The sequence below is a fragment of the Castor canadensis genome, chromosome 5 (assembly GCF_047511655.1).
Source record: "Castor canadensis chromosome 5, mCasCan1.hap1v2, whole genome shotgun sequence".
Lineage (NCBI taxonomy): Eukaryota > Metazoa > Chordata > Mammalia > Rodentia > Castoridae > Castor > Castor canadensis.
In genome coordinates this window covers 172,213,268-172,235,998 of record NC_133390.1, presented here as the reverse complement: position 1 = coordinate 172,235,998, position 22,731 = coordinate 172,213,268, and the positions used below count along the sequence as shown (strand labels likewise).

The following is a 22,731-nucleotide window of genomic DNA, read 5'->3' as shown; positions in this document are numbered from 1 at the left end:
ATTCAAAACTACTTGTACAGCCACTACTTTGAGAGACCCCCACCCCTTTTATTCTCTGGTGTGTTTCCTTCCAGTGTCTTCTTATAGATGCATGTGTTTTATACACTACAACGTTACATTAAACTATAGATGCCTGCAAATGCATGTATTTTAAAATCGGGATCACAAAACATCCACAAAGGCAGCTGTGGTGCCTGCCCTCCTGCCTTTCAACTCTCAGTCAGGTCTGTGCTCGCTCCCCTCACGTTATCCCCTATCATCCGTCTGCCCTGTAGCAGTGGATCCCCAGACCTGAACACTGGGTAGCACATCGTAGCATCCCTGCTGTCTCACTTACATCATAATTGGCACCTTTGGTGGGAAAAGGGGACTTGAAGCCACATTTGGGAAAATGTTTCCTTGTCTCTGTCTCTGTCTCTCTCTGGCCATACTGGGGTTTGAACTCAGGGCTCAGCTTGCCAGGCAATGCTGTACCACTTGAGCCACACATTTTTCCTCTTTACCAAGACTCAGGTAGATGTGGCTAAGGGAGATGGAATTCTGTTAGAATTGACATGACTGAGAAACAGCTGGGTGGGAAATACGACCAGCTCCACTGAATTTTTCCAGAGGTGGTTTTTGGAAGTTCCCACATAAAAGGACTGGAAGAGGGGAGAGACTCCTTAGTTGGTGGAGAAGAGCAGGGGCCCTCGGAGAATAAGGAACTTGCAAGTCACGCGAGGTTATGGGCGTTTCAGACTAAGAGTGCACAACCTGTGCTCTGTTTCCAAGGAGAGGAGCTTCTGTGGAGTATTGTGTGTGTGGCGTGGACTGTGAAAGATGTTCTTTGCGGTGTGGTTTAGAACACTAAAGTGTGGGAACGAATAGGGCTCTGTGAGAAGCTGCCTAAATGGTGACTGCTCGCCCATCAGTTGAAGTAGCCCATAGGTTCTGCCGTGGGAAGATATGAATTGTGGCTTTCATGATATGAAAAAAGTAAGCTGCAGAACACGATGGACAGTGTGCTCCAGTTTTTATGGTGCCCCCAACAAATATTTCCATTATTACTTACATGTGTAGATTCAAAGAGGCTGGGAAGATCTGCCCATGGCCAGTTAGCTAGGAGCTGGGAGTTGCCTTTTATTCTTTTCAGTGGCTTCGATCTTACCATAATAGAAGTTACATCTTAAGTTACTTTTCTGGAAGTTGGTGAGTTACAGAAAAGTAAGTAGCTCAAGTGTACATTCAGCATGTTTGAAGTCTTTTAGAACAGAGGTGACCCCTCCTTTGGTGGAAGGCCAGATGGAAACCTGGGCTTGGTGAGTGAGGACCAGTGTTGGCGTGTGACATTACAGCCCCTTGCTTCCTTTGCCCTTTCTGTGATTTCCCCACCAGCAACAGTGATAACGATCTCCAATTCCCCCCCACCCCCAATCAAAAGTCAGCCAATGGGGGAGTCAGGTGGTCTGGTGGGGCTTGGGATGACTTGTAGGGTTTACCCCCTTCTAAGGAGAGCTCAGCCATTCACTCCCAACAATTTCCCCTTCTTAAAGGGACACTCTGACTTTCAAGAGAAGCCAGAACTCTGACAGTAATTGTAATTTTTTTTTTTTCTCTTACCTCCTCTGCTGTCTCTTCACTGACTTGACTGGTTTTCTTGACTATGGTGTAGGATTGAAGCCAGGCAGGTGAATAGCTTCTCTCTACATGTGGATAGCCTTGGGAGGTCTCTGGGCATTTTGTAGTCAGATTTCCTGTGATGGTTAAGTTGGGAGGTATTTTTTTCTGTTTCTGCCTCTTTTCCTAGAGGCTGTAGAGAAGGGGGTTGGGGGACAAAGACAAATTAGATGGCATGTATTTTCAGGTGATGGTGACAGTTTCCCCTAATAGATTTTTATGTAGAAGACATTTTGCAATGCCTTCTGACCACACTGAAAGGCCTCTTGGTTGAAATCTTGCTCAAGGCAGCATTTCTGAATGAGAACCATGAGCCAAGTGCTTTGGGACTGGTGTACTTTGAGCCAGCCTGCTTTCCTGAGCCTTAGATCCCTCATCTGTCAAAATGGTGGTCATGTTGACTTCCTCAGCTTTTTGGGAAAAAGAATGAATTGCTGTAAATAAAATGCTCCATATAGCTTCAGACATATAAGAAGTTATCAGGAAATGTCCTCATTTTGATTTTTAAGTTTTGCCACTAACAGCATTGGTGCTCATTGTCTGGGCTAAGTTTTAGTTTTTGATAGCTCTTTGTTTTGGGTGGGATTGGGATTTGAATTTAGGGCTTTACATTTGCAAAGCAGGCACTCTTCTTCTCGAGCCACACCTCCAGTCCGTTTGGCTCTGGTTATATTGGATATGGGGGGCAGGGTGTCTCTGGAACTATTTGCATGGGATGACTTCGAATCATGATTCTCCTGATCTCTGCCTCCTGAGTAGCTAGAATTACAGGAGTGAGCCACCAGCACCCAGTGTATTTTCCTTTTTTATTTTCTTCTCTTTTTTTTTCTTGATACTAATACATTAGGGGGAGAAATTACTCAGATGAAATTATTTGTATGATGACCATATAATCTAGATTAATTTTGATATTGAGATATAATCTGCATACCATACAGTACCATAGAGCACTTTTCAATTCAGTGAGACCTGACATTGTCAACACTCATGTAAACATCGCACCTTTTCTATTCCCCCACCCCAGAGTTCTCTGCTGCTCTTTCCAGTGACTTCTTGCTGCCCTCTGAGGCAACTGCTTTTCTAATTTCTGTGTCCTGTAGATTAGTGTTGCTTTAGAAACCATTTTTGTTCTTTTTGAGATGGGGTTTTGCTGTTACCAGTCAGTTCACTTGGGTCCCTTCGCTCTACACGGGTAGAAGCCATGAATAGGTAGGAGAAGGGCTGGCAGTCGGGCCCTTGAGTGCTGAAGGCCCAGGTCTGGACTTGTGAGAACTGTTAGATTCATGACTCCCAAGTTTTAGAAGCCAGAGACTTATGGCACTAGGCCCTCAGATTAGAGGCTTATTTTTCTGGGTCTTAAGCACTAGCAGCCCTACACTTGGCAGCTGTTGTAATCCTCCGCGTCCAGCAGAGGTGGGCAGTGGCTGCAGCAGGCACTGCTGGTGTTACAGTTTCTGAACAGCCTCCCATACTGGAACCCTCAGCCCCTACAGCAGCTCAACTCCAGCTCTAGATCCAGAGTGTTCCAACTCTCGGGGCATAGGTTGTCTGAGACTTTGGCCCTTAAGGCTTGGCAGCTCTCTGGAACTCTCCCAGCAACCATGGCCCACAGGTTCTCATCTTTAGCTCATCACAGTCCTTTTTTGTCTCTGCCGCCTCTGCTACCTGCTCCTAGTTGCTCTCTGGAATTCTTCAGCTACCAACTTGCAGCTGTTCCTGGTACCACTTCTGCCATCTCCTCTATGTGTTACAGCTCTATTAATGATAAAGATCAAAATTATATCAGAAAAGACCACTCAAGAGAAATCTTCTATTGGGCCTAATGTTGCAATACCAGGGAGCAACATAGGAGAGTATCTTCGAGCTGACTCCAAAAGAGAATGGAACATCTTGCTTATATGGATAGAAAGGGTGCTTGCACCAATCATAGCACAGCCTTTTATAAACATGAAGGGCTGTATGCACCCATCACAGCCTTGAGATGGCAGAAAGTCCAGCAGGAGCTGGGTGAAACAGTCATGGCTGGGACAGAGCCTTCTGAAGCCAGAGCTCTGCTTCAGCAGCAAGTCTCTGTGGTCACTCTTAGCTCCCTCAAGGTATCTGTGAAGTGTTCAAAGCAGCTCCCTGCCGTGAGGGCCATTTGTCCAGCTGTTTGACTGATAGATAGTCTGCCACTCAAGGCACCTGGGGCACCAGAGAGGTGTCTGTCACTTAGGGAGTGAAATTGCCCAGGGCCCCAACTTCCTAGCTTATTTAGGGGAAAAATAAACATTGGAAGGGGTGCTTACAATAAAGGCCGATGTTAACATTAACAGTGTTCAGCAGTGCTGTAAGAGTGCTTGGCTTCTATCCCAGTGCCCCAGGGAGATAAGTTCCTCCAGTCTGTCCCATGGCTATGTTGCCCAGGGACAACTGTTGCCTCAGGCAGTTTTCCCATCACCTCAGACTCTGGAGGAGCTGGGTGGCAGGCTCACACCACCATTCCCAGCTTTGTAAAACTATTTTTGATATACAGTTTTACAAAAGAAGCTTAGAACCTTCAAAGTTACTTGTCTGTGTTATCACTGCCTATGATTCTTTACAAGCTCAGACTATCCTAGGCCCCTCATGACTCTTCCTAAATATCTGTTGATGTTATGGACCTCCTAAAGTGGTCCTCCTAAGGGGGGCAGTTTGGATTTATTTCTGGACTATATCTACATTGGCACTTCTATTTCTCTCTCTCTTTCTCTTTGTCTCTCTCTCCCCCTCCTTTTTAGTGGTACTTGGATTTGAACTCAGAGCCTTATTCTTGCTATGCAGGTGCTCTACCACCTGACCTCCCAGCCATTTTGGTTTAGTTGTTTTTCAGATAGGGTCTTGTGCTTTTTTGTATGGGGTTGGCCTCAGACCAGGACTATGATCCTGCTAACTATACCTCCTGTGTAGTTGGCATCATAGGCGAACATTACCATGCTCAGTTTATTTGTTGAGATGGGGTCTTGTAAACTTTTTGCCCAGGCTGGCCTGGAACCTCAGTCCTCCTGATTACCACCACCCAGTAGCTGGGATTATAGGCATGCATTTGCATCTGTTTGTAAAGCAATTTCTAGCTTAAGGGGAGGTGTATGCTCTAGGATTAATGAGAAGTGTGTGTGTGTGTGTTCAGGTAGTATGATAACTTTAGTGGAATTTATTTGCAGCATGGAGACTACTGAGCAGATCCCATCTTTGTATGAGCACCATTTTCTATTAACAATGGGATTTAGCTAGGCCCACACAAAGAGAGAGTATGGGAGAAATGAATGAATGTTTTTGCCTTCATTGATACAAGAGAAAGCAATGTAGATTGGGAATGGATTCTTGCTATGGGTGGTTCCTGTCTCACTAGATGTTGAAAAACAGCAGTTAAGCCTAGTGTCTGACATCTTCCCAGCTCTTCTGGAGGTGGAGATCAGGAGGATCATGGTCTGAGGTCAACCCTGGGCAAAAACACGAGATCCTATTTGAAAAATAACTAAAGCAAGTAAGAGTTGGGGACATGGTTCAAGTGGTAGAATACCTGCCTAGGAAGGGTGAGGCCCTAAGTTCAAACTCCAGTAGTACCACCCAAAAATATATAAATAAAAAAACAACAGCAAACACCCAGGTTCTGCCACACAAGAAGAAAACAGCAGCAAAGGGGGTGTGAGTTCCCTCCAGAACTGTTCTCTCCCCTCCTCTGTGGCTGCAGTGTGTACTTGACCTCCTGTTGGAAACAGGAGCAATCTTTTGGTTGTAAAGACAGATGGGTCTTGGAGGCGTTTCACCAGGCAGTGTGTCTCTGGCTAGATTTACATAAGAGATTTAAAGTTTTCTGAGTTGAAATTAATATAGTTCACAGGATAAACAGTGTGAAACTGAAACCCTCAAAGAATTATAGCTGTGAGTCCCTGGGCAGTCATGTCACCTATATTTAAAAAAATAATGTTTTCATAAGTTTAAAAGAGGGCAGAGGGGAGGCATGACAAGCAAAGTGAATGTTAAGAGCTTAAGAAAAATGAATAAATGTTTTTGCCTTTACTGATACAAGAGGAAAAAGTGCAGGTTGAAAATAGATTCTTGCTATGGGTGACTGCTCACTCAGTAAATATTATGAGCTGGGGTACAGCTGCACAAATTGGAGCAGTCTTAAATTTTTATTAGTTATACTTCATGGTCAATATTCTAACATGATTTCTTCATAAAAGCTTAGCACACTAGGGATAAGTATGAAGTCTAGTCCTTCCTGAGTGCACTTCCTCTCCGAGGAATCGGGGCAGTAGTTCAGGAAATCAGAAGCCATTTGACATTACACCAGTCTTTGCTGCCTGTATGAGCACTGACATTGTGTGACCTGTCCACAGTGGATGGACCTAATTGTCTTTACCTGTTGCTCGGTGGTTCTTCTTGGCTCCATCCACTCATCTAGAGTTTTTCTAGATGCAGAACGTATCAGTTAGGAGCAAGATTTCCTGCATTCTAGTACCTATAATTGCCCTTGCTGAGATTACACAATCTTTTCCTGCCTCAGTTTCCTCCTGTGCCTGGGGCGGGGGGTCGCAGTCATGGTGTCTGATGAAATGTACTTCCATCGGTGCCCAGTACGTGGTGAGAGGCAGATATGAGTGGCCACTGTCCCTTGCCTGTGGAAGGACAGTTTGGGTGTTTCTAGGCTTCTCACCCTTACAGACCTCGCAGTGGTGAATGAGGGTATGCTTGCAGTGGGTGTTGGTGTTTCTACAGTTGCACATGTTCGCTAAGGGAGATCCAGAGAAGGGTGTGTGGGGTGCGTATGCATCTGGTCATTCCCTGCTGCCCTCATAAGTGGCTCCTTGCCTTTTCTGCCCCCAGTGCCAGGAGAGTACAGTTGGTTTCAGCAGGGCTCACCCTTGTCCTCACTCTCTGCAGGGCTTCGTGCTGGCTGTCACCATCATCCGTGAGGCAGTGGAGGAGATCCGATGCTATGTTCGAGACAAGGACGTCAACTCCCAGGTCTATAGCCGGCTCACAGCAAGAGGTCAGCCTCCTGGCTCCTGGGCCCCAGGGTTGCAACTCAATCACTGACCGCTGACAGTCACGGGAGCAGAGTTCAGGCCCCTGGCCGAGGGTGCAGTGTGGTGGGACAGTGACTCAGTTGCTCAGGCACCAGAGTTGCCTCTATCTGCCAGTGGCCTCCTAGAGTTGGTTCTGTCAGATAACTTGTTCTCCATCTGGAATTAAATTCTGTGAGCTCCCTGGCCAGCCCCTTTCCTTTTCCCTGCTGAGTTGAGGGAGTGGCCTCCAGCTCCATGAACAAGTTAAAAAGATAAACAGCTTGCAGAGACACTGTTTCAACAGGGATTACTTTACAGGCCCCCTTAGATTTTACAAAAGCAGCAGATTATTTGAAGGTGTCTTACGAAGCCTCGCTGTCGAAGCCAAAAGACCAGTGACCGGATGACCTTCATCTGGCAGGACACTGCAGATATTTTAAATGATAGAACTTTAAAACCCCCTAGATACAACCTTGGAGAAGCTGCGCAGTGAGCCAAACTATGTTGGTTTTTGTTTCCAGCTACAGTAGGTTTAAGTTTGCATCCGGAATGTGAGAATGTTATCTGAAGTTGGCTAACTGGCTGGAGAAGAATGCAGTGAATTGTCCTGAGATTTCTAACCTCACTTGGAGATTAGTACTGTTTTAGGAGAGGCCAGGGGAAAATGGAGACTCTTGGAAGATATAAGACAGATAGATGCAGAGAGTTGCAGCTGAGTCAGGAGAGCCCGCTTTATGACATGCTTTTGCTTCCTTACAAGCAAGGGGTCTATTGGTGACTTCAGAGTTTTGAGTAGAATTTCCTTCCAGGAAAATTGTTTGGGATAAACATGTTTGGGACTCAAAAAAAGTTGCACTTTGAATCACATTTCCTAAAGGGATAGAAATGTTTTAGTGCATTTGAGTAGGTTTTCGTGGCTGGTGGTCTTAAAATATAAATAATCTTTAGAATAAGGGGAGACTTAGAGTTGGTATATGAATGCTTTATTGATGCAAAAATACTGTGTTTAGGATGTTTTGCTCCCCAAAGGGAAAAAAAAAACAATTTAATCTTGCAGAGGTGTGGGCTTTTCATGTGGGTAGTCAGAAGATCCCTCTGCAGGGGGCTTTTTTGTGGTTGTGTATATTAAATCTTACTGTAATCCTTAATATGCTTGGCAAAAGAGAAAGCTCCAAAGGAGAGGGTGTGGGTGATCTCTTTAGAGCTCAAGAAAAGGGGCCTTTGGATTCCATTCGTCCATCCACCCCGGCTCCCACTTTCCGGGTTCTTTCTTTTCATATTGGAATGGCTTTTCCTGTGAATGAATTTTCTGCCCTTCCCAGCATACCCTTCCCAGCATACCCTTCCCAGTTCCTGCCTTCACTTAGTTCAGTTCTTGAAAAGACTGAGGAGAATCGGCAGATGGCTCTAGCATTAAAAACTCCTCTTCCTTTGTTGGTCACCTCTTGTGGCCTTATTATCATGTGAATGCCACAGGAGAGGAAAACAACACAGGTCTGAATATGCTGAATATTGCGGGCCCCAGCTCTGCAATTTCTCTTCAAAGCCCAACAAAACGCCCAAGAAACTGTCAGGCCGGAAAGGGATCCGGGCAAGTTTAGTTATTTGATACATGGGGGTGTGTGTGGCTGGGAAGGGGAGCAGCGTATCAAGGCCTAACTGGATGATGCTGGGGAAAGGAGGAGAAAGAAAGTCTCTGCATTTGATGCTAGTGTTGAATTAGTACTTCCCTGAGGGGATCTTTCTACCCACAGCATCTTCAGTGAGCTCAAAAGCAAAGTGAAGCAAATATGTCTGAGCCATTTTTAAGGACTCTTTCTTTTCATCACAGGAAATCTTAGAATGGACTTTTCAACAGTTTTGGGGGTGCAGCATTTTCAGAAACAATACCTGGGTCAGGAGATTACAGACCATGCTACTTACCTATGTGCCACACATTTCCTGAGTAATAGCAGCAGTACGTGGACTAACATAATTTTTTCTTTCTTTCTTTCTTTTTTTTTAGATATACATTTATTTGGTACTGAAAGTTAAAATAACACAAAAAATTCTTTTTATGGCAACCTAAGTATTTGAAAATGAAAAAATAGTCACCCACACTAATTATTACACTCTAGCCAAAGCTATCCCATGTCTCCTCACACCTCTTTAAGGTTATATCTCATTTCACAGACTTTAGGCTTCTAAAACAAAGATGAGACCTATCGGTGATTCTTTGGGTCAAATCAAAATGAAGAAGTGAAGCATTTTGAAGTCATTCTTATACAAACTACACAGATGGGTTAATGATCGAGGTAAGGTAGGACAGACCCTCAGCACCCCCAAAAAACCAAAAAGTACAAGTAAGAGATACAAGAGAATGACAAGTTCAGATCGTATACATCACTAATTCAAAATCAGTGGTATATAGCTTTCCACATGCTGCATTAGATTACCAGCAGGAAAACAGTATAAGATTTATTTACACCTAAATTCAAACCCAAGTCTCACCAACAAAATGATTTATGCCTTAATTGACTCTCTGTTGTAATCACTCCCTGTTCTAGCATTCTCAGAAAGATCCCAGCCATGGTACAGGCAGTAACTGCAGGTACATCTGAATGGCACACTTCTTGATTAACTCTGAACTCCTTTAAGCCGGTCTCTTAGCTGTTCTCTTTCAAGCTGGGTGTATCTGTTGCCCATGAGATGTTTCAACTCAGAGCTAGCCAGGCGTTCTCTCTGTGTGGATAATAAGGTCTGGACTCCTCTCTGCCTGTAGGGAGTATCATTTTTGGTACCCTGCAAGACCCTTTTACTTCTCTCTGGGGTTTGGGCTGAAAGTTCTGGTAGAGAGAAAGGGAATCTGACTCTCTTGAGGAATTTTCTTCATAGGCATCTGAAATGATGTCAGGGTCAAGGTTGAATTGAACGTTTGCAGTGGCTCCACTGGCTGTGTGCTAAGTCACAATTACTCTAGAGCAGCCCTCAAAAATAAAAAATATAGTCCTGAAAGAGCTTAAAACTCCAAACTCCAACAAGTGGTGGTAAAATAAAGCAACCTAATTTGTTCAATTAAAATTTTGTTTTGCAATAATTTTTAATTTGCAAAAAGTTACAGATCTCATACATATGCCCACACTGTGTCATTAGAAAGTTGAGAATTAAGTTGAGACATAATCCCTTTTTCTTGTGGTGGTGGTGGTTTTGAGACCGGGTCTCACTATGGAGCCCAAGCTGGCTTGAGCTCAGTGTCCTCCTTCCTCCCAAGTGTTGACTTGGTCCACCACACCTGGCCATGATCCCTTTATTCCTAAATAGTTTGGTGTCAACAGGAGTAACAGTAACAAACCCAAACTGGATGACTGTAGGGAGAAGAAGATGAAAGTCTTTTTGCCCCTAATGTCAAAATAATTCTTCCTTGTCAAAATCAGGAAGTTTACCATTGATACATTACCACTGATCTAATTTATAGTCCTTTTTTTTTTTTTAGTAGTTCTGGGGTTTGAACTCAGGGCTTTATGCTTGCTTGGCAGGTGGCCTTTCCACTTGAGTCAGTTTGCCAGCCCTGTTTTGTGATCTTTTTTCTTAACTTTTTTTTCACCTTGAATTTATTTCATTTTAATTTATTTTTCCATTAATTTTTTTATTAAGGTATGTTTGTTGTACGGGGTGGATTCATTGTGACAGTTCCATATAGGCTAATATTGTACGTTGGTTAGATCATCCCCACAGTCTCTCCCTCTCAACCCCCTCCCTGCCCCACGTAAAACTTTGCAAGAGGTTTCTTCTGTTTCTTGTAAGTATATGAAGTAGTGATGGGGTTTTTCTGAGATAGGATCTTGAGCAGTATTTCCCCCAGCTGGCTTCAAATCGCCATCCTCCTGATTTCTACACCCAGTTTAATTTATAGCCCTTAATCAAATTTTGCCATTTGTCCTGAAAATGCCCTGTCTGGATTGTTTTGTTTTGTTTTTTCCTGGCCTAGAAACCCAGCCAGGGTCTTCCATTGTGTCCAGGTCTCTGCTGTCCTCAGCCTCCTCTCACTGGGCACAGTGCCTGGCTTTTCTTTGTCTTGCCTGACCACATTTTAAAAGAGGACAGGCTAGTCTCAGGCCATTCTGTAAACTGTCCCTTGATTGGTGTTTATGTGGTATTACCTCAAAATTAGATGCATGGTATGCATTTTGGGCAGGAATTGATAAACTTTTTCTTTTTATATGAGACAGGGTCTCACTATGTAGACCAGGCTGACCTTGAACTCCCTATCCTCCTGACTCTAACACTCTAGTGCTGGGATTACAAGCATGAGCCAGCACACCTGGCTTAATAAATTTTTAAGGTTGTTTGCCTTGGGCTGGTGGAGTGGCTCAAGTGGTAAAGTGCCTGCCTAGCAAGCATGATGCCCTGAGTTCAAACCCCAGTACCACAAAAAAAAAAAAAAAAAAAAAAAGATTGCTTGCCTGGCCTGGTGACATGCGCCTGTAATCACAGCACTGGGGAGGCCTGCCTGGGCTACCTAATGAGATCCTGTCTCAAAACCAAACAAACAAAAAGGAATGTAATGACACATTTTTCTTGGGATATGGCCAAAGTTTTAGAAGCTTTAATTTAATCAAATGAAAAGATTTCAAATTTACTTTCAGGAAAAAGGAGAGAGAGAAGAGAGAGAGAGAAACTCACCATTGGGAGAAAAAAATGAAGATAGCTTTTTGTCTTGTTTTGTTTTTGTCATGCTGAGATCAGATAGGGCTTCCTATGTGTTGAGCAAACCCTGTGCCCCAGAGCCCCACACCAGGCTGGATGACAGGCTGTTTTTTTTTTTTTTTTCTTTTATTCATATGTGCATACAATGTTTGGGTCATTTCTTTCTTCTTCCCCCTGCCCCTTCTTTACCCCCCCCCCCTCGCTATCAGGCAGAAACTATTTTGTGACATGCTGTTTTTAATAGCTGCTTCCAGTGTTCTGGATCATCCTATTTTGTTAATTATGTATCTAAAAACAACACACTAACGAGGTTAATTTTTTAAAATTGTTTTGTGGCATTGGGGTTTGTACTCAGGGCCTCACGCTTGCTAGGCAGGCGCTCTACCACTTGCGCCGCTCCATCAGCCAGTTAACTTTTAATGCTGCTGTCATGCTTAATAAGTATTTGAAGCATTCTGATAATGAATCCATATGGAAATGACATATTTGTTTACTCTCCTAAGAATCATCTGAGGCTCTGTGATGCACTACCTGGGTGGGTCACAGACATGAGCGTGAAGGTGTGGGATTGGGGGAAAGAGCCAGTGCGGCTTCCAGGCATGTAAATATGACTGCAATAAGTAACTAATGGTCTTACTGCAGTGGCCTTCATAAGGAATGTGCCTCCTTCTGTCTCTCCCTCCCTCCCTCTCTCCCTCCCACTCTCCCTCCCTCCCACTCTCCCTCCCACTCCCTCCCTCCCTCCTCCCCCCTCTTCCTCCTTCTCTCCCTTCCTCCCCCCTTCCCCTCTCTCCATCTCCCCTTCTCCCTCCCTCCCTTCCATTTGTTTTTTGAGGCAGAGCCTCACTGTGTAGCCTACACTGACCTCAAACTTGCGATCCTTCTGCCTCAGCCTCTGGAGTGCTGGGATTATAGGTAGGTACCACCATGCCCTGGTAAATATCTCCTTTTGTTACTGTGTTCCTTCTTCTGAGCACAGTTACTGGCAGTCGAGAGCTGTGGTTCTAAAGCATGTGCTCTGCCTGGTGGTGGAGTCCTATTCTTCAGGCGATTCTCCAAGCTCCTGGTAAAGGGGTGGGTAGCAATGGTAGCACCTACCTTAGAGATTGCTACAAAGGTCCCTCTTGCATGGGGACTTGATTCCTTGCTGGGGATTGGCATGAGCTGGGGAAAGGCTGGTGCTGTGGCATCGCAGTAGGGGTTCATTAAGTGCTGGTGGGTGAATAAATGACATGAGCCTGGGGTCATGTCACGGAGGGGCTGAGGAGTCTTCCTGCAATTGGTGGTCCTCATCCTGAGTCTGCAGGACAGAGGAGAGCAGGACTAGCTACATGATTTGTGGGGACCTGTGCAAAATGAACCAGTGGGGCCCATGCCCAAACATTATTAAGAATCTCAGCCAGGCATGGCAATTCCCTCCTGTAATTCCAGCACTCGGGAGGCTGAGGCAGGAGGATCAGGAGTTCTAGGTCAGCCTGGGCTACATTCATAGTGAGACCTCCCGCCCTCCAGGGAAAATAATCATAGCCAAGCATGGCGGTGCACACTTGCAGCCCAGTGGCTTGACAGGTGGAGGCAGGAGATCTCGTGAGTCCAGGAATTTAAGACAGCTTGGGCAACATAGCAAAATCTCAACTCTTAAAAAAAAAAGAGTGGAGTAGATTTCAGTAAAGCATTAAACCAAGTATGGAACTTCCTGAACATGCCAGTGCCCAGATGTGCCTGTGCTGCTGCCAAAAAAGCATCAGATTGAGGCAAGACCTCAGCTTGTGATGGGGTGTGTGGGCTGCAGGACACCAGTCCGGCTCTGCCTTGCTCTTCCCTGTCAGGCCACCTTTCTAGAGCCTCTTCCTCTTGGGACAGCAGAAGAAAAGTCCAGGTGGGCTGGGGAGCACCTGAGTCTCCAGGATGGAAGATTCTGTGATCCAGGAGTTTGTATAGAAGGGATGTCAGGGGAGATGTGGAATTGAAGCTGTGGGGAAAGACGAGCCCAGATGGGGAAGCAGGAAACAAGATGAAGGACTAGGTGAGCAGGGCTAGCTATGTGATTTGTGGGGACCAGTGTAAAAGAAACTGGTGAGGCCCATGTCCAAATATTATTAAGAATTCCAGCCTGGCGAGGTGGTCCACATCTGTATTCCCAGCATTTAGGAGGCTGAGGCAGGAGGAGCGAGAGTTCCGGGCCAACCTGGGTTGCATAGCAATACCCAGTCTCAAAAGGAAAAGAAAAAAGATTTTAGTCATTTAAAAATACTTTTCTACTGGTTGCCAGTGGCTCACACCTAGAATCCTAGCTACTCAGGAGGATCGCAGTTCGAAGCCAGCCCTGGGCAAATAGTTTGAGAGACCCTATCTCAAAAAAGCCCATCACAAAAAAGGGCTGGGTCAAGCAGTAGAGTGCCTGTCTAGCAAGTGTGAGGCTCTGAGTTCAAATCCCAGGGCCACCAAAAACAAAACCATTTTTTGAGTCCAGAGAAACCTAGCAATGGACTCCTTATTCTAAGGTAGAGGAACTCAGGTGGGAGTCCTGTTTTGGGGGAAACAAGCAGGCCTGCCCTCCCGTGTGAAATTCATATGGAAAAGACCTTCGTGACTTTTAATAATCATAGAACTGTTGTCTCAAATTAATAGCATTTGGTGCTACTGGAATTATAGCCCCCAAAGACGTCTTAAATTAATAGTGTACCCAGAAAAGCTTCTTTGTTTCTCAGAATATTTTGAGGGGGGAAAACAACAAAAAGATTTGGGCTGGGTCCAGAAAGAATAATTAACTAATGAGTTGCCTCTCTTTCTGTCTACCTTCCCCTCACTGAAGTTTGATTCTGGAAGGGGGTGCCTGTCACAGAGGGTGAGGGAGGGGGATTTGCATTTTCTGAAGATGAATTCCTTGAGTCTTCATGCCTGGAATGCCTTCCCAGGCCAGCTGCTGACCAAGGGTTAAATGAAGCCTGAGGGTCATTATCTTGAGAGAAAATGCAACAGAGCATCATGGATTCAGGGGCCTTGCTTCTGTCCTGCTGGGGACATCTGGACAGATGGCTAACCTGAGCTAAAGGCTCAGGCCTATTGGGAGAGTGCCCCTGGCAGACTTCAGCTCTCCTCTCCAGGTTCCAACACCTTCAGGAGTGCTCTGTTCTCCCCACCCCCCTTTTCCAGTTTAATTAGAAATCTAACAGGATCATTATCTGGAATTGCAATTAATGTGATTACTTTTGAGACCTGAGGATACCCACATTTTGCTTTTTGAGACTTGTGTTCCCCAGGAATTAACCTAAGATAGAATAGTGTGCAGAGGATGTGTTTGTTGGGGGGGTGGGGGGGTGGGGTGTGTGTGGGGGGATTAGTTAGCTAATAGTTAGCAGAAATACTGCTCATGTCTTCCCAGTGTAAATCCTGTTCCACATGGACGAACACTGAGTTATACCTCGTGACTTTTTTTAAAAGAAAAGCATTGCCATGCTGGACTTTTTGATGTTAAGGTGGTAAAAACTTACTGTTTGTTCAGTGAGCAGCTCCCCTGCTCAAACTCCCCTCTGTGAGCTCCAGACCTCCAGCACTTCTGAGTCTTTCTTAAAGCAGTCTGCCTGATACGTTCTCACACATTCTCTGACAGATGCAAGTTGATTTCAAATCTCTTTTTTTCTTTCCAAAGTATTCAATTTTACTTTACTGCAAATCTTTGGTGAATTGATATGTGTTTATGGAAAAAAAAAAACCAAAAAACCCAGGGGAAAAAAAAAAATCTCACAATTTTTACTGTTTTCTTTTCCAAAAGATACTTCACCTCTGCGAGGGTGTCAGTCTGCTTCATCATTTTGGGGCACCCTAAGCTGGCCAGATCATTTATATATGTATTTGAGAAGCCTCTGTTGGGTGTAAATGTGCCACTGTTTTTAAACAAAAGCACTAAGAAGCGGTGGTGGCATTTGTAATCACACTTTCATTGCTTTGCCTGTTTTCAAATACATCTGTTCTTAGGCTTTGGGGAATGCAGACAGCCCGATTTGAATATGAAAATTTCAACTTTAAACCTCTGACCTTTGCTGGGAGTATGGGGGGGTTAATGTCAACCCTAGCAAATGTACACAGGGCGCAGTTCGATCAGCGAGGGAGCTAGGAGTAATACATTAACCAGGGTGAGTGTTGCAGATTTCCAGAAGCACCCAGTGTCCTGCGTGCACAGGGGAAACACAAGTGTAGCTGGACGTGGTCCAGGTCAGCAATAGGCCCACGTGTACCAGCAGCCCCGAATTTATTTAAGATTTTTTTTCCTTTTTTTGGGGGGTGGGGTGGGTCCACAGGCTGTTCTGCAGTTTGACTGAATTGTCATTTGCTTGCTTCAATCAAGGGAAACATCTGGTTTTCCCTGCCATGTAGACAAACTGTTCTTATTCTGAAGCTGTCATCCATGAAAGGCCGGTCGGGGCTCAATGGGTTTGCTGATGAAAGGCTGGGTCCCCCCGCTATGGAAATAAACAGCCCTCCTAATTTGAAGTTTGTCCCCGTTATAAACCGGCTGAGAGATGACTTGGGGGAAGTGCTGAAAGCTGAACCGGGAGGATTTACTAGAAGACGTTCAATGATTTAGGAGCTGGCAGCCGAGAATTTTCCACTTTACTTTGGGAAAAGCCCATACCCAACTTCTTTCCTCTCTGCAAATGCATTGAAAAGTTCCTGGCACCGAGGGATGGGGGCTGGGTTCTGGGATCCAGACGGGAGGAGTCCAGGGCTCTGGGCTCACGCCCTGGGGCCCAGCCAGATGTTCCTGGGCAGGCTCACCTCCCTTCCTTACCAGCTGTGCAGTTCATTGAACAACTCGAAGCTGAGAACTAGAGCGCTCACAGAAGCAAGGCATCCACAAAATAGACCTGCTTCCAGCCAAGGAGTCCCTCAGAGGTGAGATTAAAAAAGATTAAAAAAATGAAAGTAGGAGTTTGTGCTGTGCCCTGCCAGGTGTGGAGACAGTGTTTTCTGTCCAGTCAGCTTCCTGCTGTCCTTTGAGAGTATAACAATCACTGTAAAGTGTTATTATTTTTTCTCCTGTACTTTGCTGGGAGGCCAGGAAGACTTGCCACATTGCTTGTCTGTATCTTGTTCTTTTTTTTTTTTTTTGCCTTCAAGAAGTTTATAGAAGATTCAATAGTGGTTGAATCAATCTGAGTCAATCCCAGTACTAAAGCCTCTCCCCTACTCCGCCCCCCCCCCCGCCCCCGCCTTTTGGCAGTATTGTGGATTGGACTCAGAGCCTCATGCCTGCTAGGTAGATGCTCTTACCACTTGAGCCACTCTGCTAGCCCTGCCCTTCCTAGCTTAAATTTTCTATTTTATTCTGTTCTGTTTTTTGCGGTGTTGGGGGTGGATCCCAAGGCCTTACACATGCTAGCTCTACCGCTGAGCAGCAGCTCAGCGCATTCCTAATTTCTAACTTGGGTCCCTCTCTCCTGTCCCGTGTCTTTTTCCCTCCCTACCTGTGTCTTCCCTACCCTCTTTGAGCCTCTTAGACCAGGACATTTTTGGGTTCAGATGCCAACAACCAATCCTAGCATCTGACTGGTGGAAAAACTGATTTTGTCTTCTCATTCAGAACACACCTAGCATGCCGGCCTGAACTACAGTTTTTGGGTGTAATGCACTGGGGTTTGAACTCAGGGCCTCACGCTTGCTAGGCAGGTGCTCTACCACTTGATCCACACCACCACCTCCTGAATTAGATATTTTTGATTACTGTAATGCTCCATTCTATGACAGAAATCTGTGACTGACACCAAAAAAAAAAAATATATATATATATAGTACCATGGGATAGGAAGTCCGAATTTATGTCTGTTGCATGATGGAGTGGGGGGTCTGAGGGTGTCTGTTGAGGCTGCAAAGTTGAGACGCCCCCTCCCCCCCCCCCGCCCCATTCACTAAAATGCTCATTAGAGCAAAATAAGTAATCTGGGGTGTCTAACAGCCCCGCCACTCCTCCTTAGACGGAGAGGGCTTCTAACTGGGACAGGTAAGGTAGGAGTGTTTGCAGGAAGGATCAACACACCAGGGTGACTCAGAAACTGCTCAGTAAACACAGTGGATTAAAGGGGTTTTGTTGAGACAGAGAAGGTGGACAGAGAGAGGCAGAGTTCAAATTAACCGACAGTAAATCAAGACTCAGTTGCAGAAGGGAAAACTCTGGGCCCAGTCATTTAAAAAGTTGAGCTGATTTAATTTTTTCTCATTAGAAAAGCAATCTCAAGCTCCTTATTAAAAAAAAATGTGGAGAATTTAGAAAATACCTAGGTCAGAGAAAGGAATAAATCCCACACATCTCCAGAAAAAATCCTTGCCAGGCCCTAAGGACAGCCCTCTTCACTTTGTCCGGCTCTCAAACACACAGATACAAGGGAATTGTGATGTAGCAGGAATTAAAACTACTCAGCTTTGAGTTAGATTTTACAATTTGTAACTGCATTCCAAAGATCTGGACCCATAGGTGATTGATCGCTTGTCAGGCCAGCAGCATAAATTTTAGAAATTAAGTCAAAGTGTAAATTTATTTTTGGGAAGTTGGGGGATACTCAGGAGAAGAAAAGTTTCCTTGGCTGTATTCCTATCAGTAATGGCATCCTCAGTCCTCCAGTGAGGGCCCCTCCGTGCCTGGTTTTGCTGCTGCCCCCTAATGGGACAAGAAGATTGGCGCAGGCAGTGAAAGAGTTCTTTACCCATCTCTCAGTTCCACATCAGGGAGTTGACCAACCCTGGATCAGAAATGTTACATTGTTGCTGGTGGTACTGTGTGGTGAGGGCTACAATGGTTCTGCCCTTAGCTAAGCATACAGACTTCCTCTTGCAATTATTCTCTAAACAATACGATTTAGCAACCATTTATATAGCATTTATGTGGTCATCTGCAGGTGATCCAAAGATGACAAAGGATGGGTAAGGTTGCATAGGTGTTGTCAAGTCTGTATTCATGGAGGAGGGTGTCATGGAGCTAAACCCCCACAGATACAGGGGGATGATCATATCTCAACTCGTTGGAATAGTGCATGTTATCTAGTTGACTAAAGGCCAAGACATAATGAAACTTGAGGCTAGTGGCCTCCCCAGTGTGCCAGGGCTCAGCCACAAGGTTGGTTCAGCATCATGTTTTGTGGAAGTGCTGGGTGCCAAGTGCTAGGGAGACACTCACACCTGGAAAGTGGTTAAGAGCTGGTCCAACCCATTACCACTGGCTGTGTGCTGGTCACGGGTTGTCTAGAAATCAGTAGTGTTTGTGTGTGACCTCTCGGTGCCACTTCCACTTACTGCTGTGATAACCAGATTTAATCAGTGCACAAATAGGGTAGTGCCAGACCTTGTGGAATGTATTGAAGTGAGTTTTTCGACAGAAATGATCCGTCTGCACAGCTCAAGCAGTGAAGTGCCTACCAAGCAAATTCGAGGCCCTGAGTTCAAATGCCTGTGTGGCCAAAAAAACAACTATCTGAATGCTTTGGAAAATCTCAATGGTAATAAATTACTTAAAAATACATGACAATAAATTATGTTAAAAGAATACCACGTAGAATATTGAGAGTTGTAAAAATGTAGTGTTATGAGCTCAGATTATTTTGGAAGTGTCTTTTTTTTTTTTTATCATGAACATGTATAACAGCTTTAGTTGTAAAAAGAAAGAAGACAGTCCAGATATCCATAGACTGGTGAATGGTTAAACAAACAGTGGTATGTCTGTCAAGTGGAGTACTACTCAGCAATGAACAGGCATCAACTATATATAACACTCAAAAGCATTATGCTAAGTTTAAGAAAAGGACATATAGCATGGTCTCATTTCTTTGCCATTCTGTAAAAGGGGAGCTCTAATGGTAGATATCAGACCAGCAGTTGCAAAGGGTAGGGCTGGGGTAGAGGACTTTGGGATGGTGGAAATGCTCTGTTACTTCACTGTTGGACTGGTTACATGACATTCTGTCAATTTTCCAAACTTCAAATTATAAGCTCTTTTCATAGTAAACTTTTCTATACGTCATTTCATCTCATACAAACTGGACCTTAAAAATACCTGTGAATCTAAAGCACGAATTACATTATCAATCCCTTTCTCCTCGTGATGCCAGCTCTGAGTCTCACCCTCACCCCCAGAGGTAGTGAAGGTGGAAGAAAATCCATGCAAAGTGACACGAAGTGGCAGAGAGAACGAGGCAGAGAGGGCAAGGAAGCAAAAGACCCCAAACGAGCGAGAAATCCCAGTGCACACTGCATGAATGGCTTGCTAGGGAAGAGCGGGGTACCTGAGGCCCCTTCCCTGCTCTGGGGCAGGTGGGATTTGAACCTTCCCCTTAACATCCTTATGGTAGATAAGCTTATCACAGATACCAGTGACCGAAGACAACTTTGTGGTGCTGAGAATTTGACCCATCTGCACAGCGCAGGCCTGCGCGCTTACTCACGGGCGTGGACTGCCTGGCCCCGACCCACCTTCCGCCTTCATCTCCTGCTGTCCCTTGCTTTGTTATGATGCTTTGCATCCAGGGCAAGGAGCCCTACCCGGCCTTTAACCACTGCATGGGATGTGCTGTGTCCCATCTGTTCCTCACCACCTCCTGTCTGTCCTTCCCTCAACTTCCCTGCCGCTTGCTGATCCCCCCCATTCTTCACTCCTTCATCTCTTGATTGTTTCCTCTTCCCTCCAGCAGAATTCGAGTTCCACCTGGTGTTCAGTACATACAGCTTGAATGTGGGGTGAATAACCATGCCTGCATGGTTCTAGGGCCTTCTTCAAGGGGAGTCCCCCACTTCTACTCCCTTTGCAAGCACCTGTCTGGCTGTCCTCACTGCATGGTGGGCTGACATTTGAAGCCTGGAGCCAAATTCAGCCTTCGCTCGTTTTCACAGGACCCGAGAACTAAGAATGGGTTTTATTTTTTTAAACGTAAAGATACAGAAGTCTGTTGGGAGAGTAGTTGTTCGAAGGACATTTTTTTTTTTATACTCACAGTTGGGAGGCAGGTATCCTACCACTTAAGCCACTCCAGCAGCCTGTTTTGTGAAGGGTTTATTTAGAGATAGGTTTCTTGAACTATTTGCCTGGGCTGGCTTCGAACCGAGATCCTCCTGATCCCTGCCTCCTAAGTACCTAGGATTACAGTGAGCCACCAGCCAATTTTTTTTTCTTGGCAGTACTGGGACGTGAACTCAGGACCTTTGCTTTCTAGGCAGGTGCTCTACCACTTGAGCCACGCCCCAGCCCTTGTTTCTGTTTCTTATTAGCATGTTTCAATAGTACGAGGATATTTAACTGTGATAATTCCAGTGTACTTTGAACAAGTTCATGCCCTCTATTATATTCCTTGAACTCCCTTTCCTCCTCCCCACTTTTTAGGCAGTGTTTGATGGGTTTCATCTTTCGTCTTTGAATTCCTATTAATTTTATTTTCTTTTGGTGGTACTGGGGTTTGAATTCAGGGCTTCATGCTTATAAGGCAGGTGCTCTACCACTTGAGCCATGCCTCCAGCCTGTCTTAGTAATTTTTTTTGATTTTTTTGAACTCTTATTTTTAAATTCTAAACTCTGGAGGTAGATGTGGGCATGAATCCTGCACTGATCTGCTGTAACTCTGAGACTTTGGGGGACAGTGACACTTGGCTGACCTGACTTTCCTTGTGTGAAAACAGGCAATGAGAATATCTCCCCTGATGGCTACAGTGAGGGTTCAGGGCCACCATCCATGTCTGTACTGAGCTCAGCATAGAATTAGAGTTCAATCCAAATAAACATTCAGGAAAAATTAGATAGTCTGATCATAATCCTATAAACCAAACTGCATAGCTATTGTAGGCAAAAAGTAAGTCAGTCATTTGGGGTTAGCATCTTTTTTTTCAGGTGGTATAGAAAATTCAGAGTTGACTTTCCCAGTTGGATCTGGATCTTGCTCCTCCTGGTGGTGATTTAGAAAGGCTTTTGTCACTGTTGGGACAGGCATTCTTTCTTGACAGCATAAGTTACTCCCTTTGCCCCATCTAGGGAGGATGATGGTTTTGCAGTCATCACTGCAGCAGGTGAGCCTTTCCTTGGGGAGGCAGGTGATGCTGCTGGAGGGTGTGTGTGCACCTGGTGTGGCATGCGCTGCTGCGGCCGCTGCAGAGACATGCCGAATTGAAATGAACTGAGACCTGTTGCTTTGCAGGCACGATAAAGGTGAAGAGCTCCAGCATCCAGGTGGGAGACCTCATCATCGTTGAGAAGGTGGGTGGAGGCCCGGAGCTCGCCCACGTGGGCTGCTGTGTGGATGTCAGTGGTTGAAATAGGCTCCACCTCTTGGAGCCTGATGTCACTTGTGCATCAGGCCAGCAATGCAATGATACTTTTTGGGACTCTAGCCAGTACCTTTGAGGAGAAAAAAATCTCTTTCCCGTGAGACAGGCACAAAACATTTTTTCAAGGTGTATGTGTGCTGGGGAGCCAGAAACTCTGCTTGCAAACACAAGTATACTTTTTGGTATACTGCTCCATGTGTGTGTTTATTTGTTTGTTTATTTATTTGCAGTACTGGGGTTTGAACTCAGGGCTTATATCTCAAGATAGGATATTGTGAACTATTTGCCCAGGCTGGCTTCCAAACGTGATCCTCCTGATCTCTGCCTCCTGAGTAGCTAGGATTACAGGTGTGAGCCACCAGCGCTGTTGTGTTTATTATTTTTTGTTTAGAAAAAAAATCAGCATAAAACCTTTCCTAGAAGTCTGCTTGCTTCATTGACACTTACAAATATTTATCTAATTTACCTTTGGAGCAATTTTAGCTTCGTTTCCTGACTCAAACATTGGGCCTGCCAAACCATTTTATGAGGAGCAGAGGTGAAGTGTAACCCGAGAATAGTAAAAAGTTCAAAATTGCATTTTTAAAAATACTGTGTTATGTTTGTTACTTCAGCAAACACATCTCTTTTTACTATGTGTTTGAAAGGTGTGAGGTTTGGGACATAGCCCTGGAGAGTCTTGGAATAATATTTGATTAGAAAAGGTCCTGTCCTGGTTGTTTCTGTGGGAACTGAAATCACACTCTTTTAAAAGGGTTAAATCCAGGAACTGAAGGTTGATTCGAGGGAAGCAAAGTCCTTCAGTGACAGCTCAGACCCACACAACCCCCCATGTTGTGACATGCTCTTCTGTTCATAATTAGGCCGGGCTGCTGTTGCCTTCCCTCTTTCTGAGAATGGCTTTTGTCACTTTCGGCTTGACTTGGCTTCCTTGTTGAAATCCCACTGAAAGCCAGGCAGAAACTGGACACTTGGTAGAAGCAGAAAGCACGAGTAGTGGCTTTGTTTTATTTAAAAGAACATTCAGGCTTGGCACCTGTGGCTCAGACCTGTAATC

At 45.0% G+C, this 22,731-nt stretch overlaps 1 protein-coding gene across 5 annotated transcripts in view; it reads left to right on the top strand.

The window, feature by feature from the left end:
• Atp9a (ATPase phospholipid transporting 9A (putative)) overlaps positions 1-22,731 on the top strand; it is a 122,815-nt gene that overhangs the window by 30,147 nt on the left and 69,937 nt on the right. For all 5 annotated transcript variants that reach the window (XM_020175154.2, XM_074074984.1, XM_074074986.1 and 2 more), the window contains 2 exons: positions 6,565-6,673; positions 21,545-21,603. In XM_020175154.2, the coding sequence (XP_020030743.1) occupies positions 6,565-6,673; positions 21,545-21,603 (168 nt within the window). The remainder of the gene's footprint in view (positions 1-6,564; positions 6,674-21,544; positions 21,604-22,731) is intronic.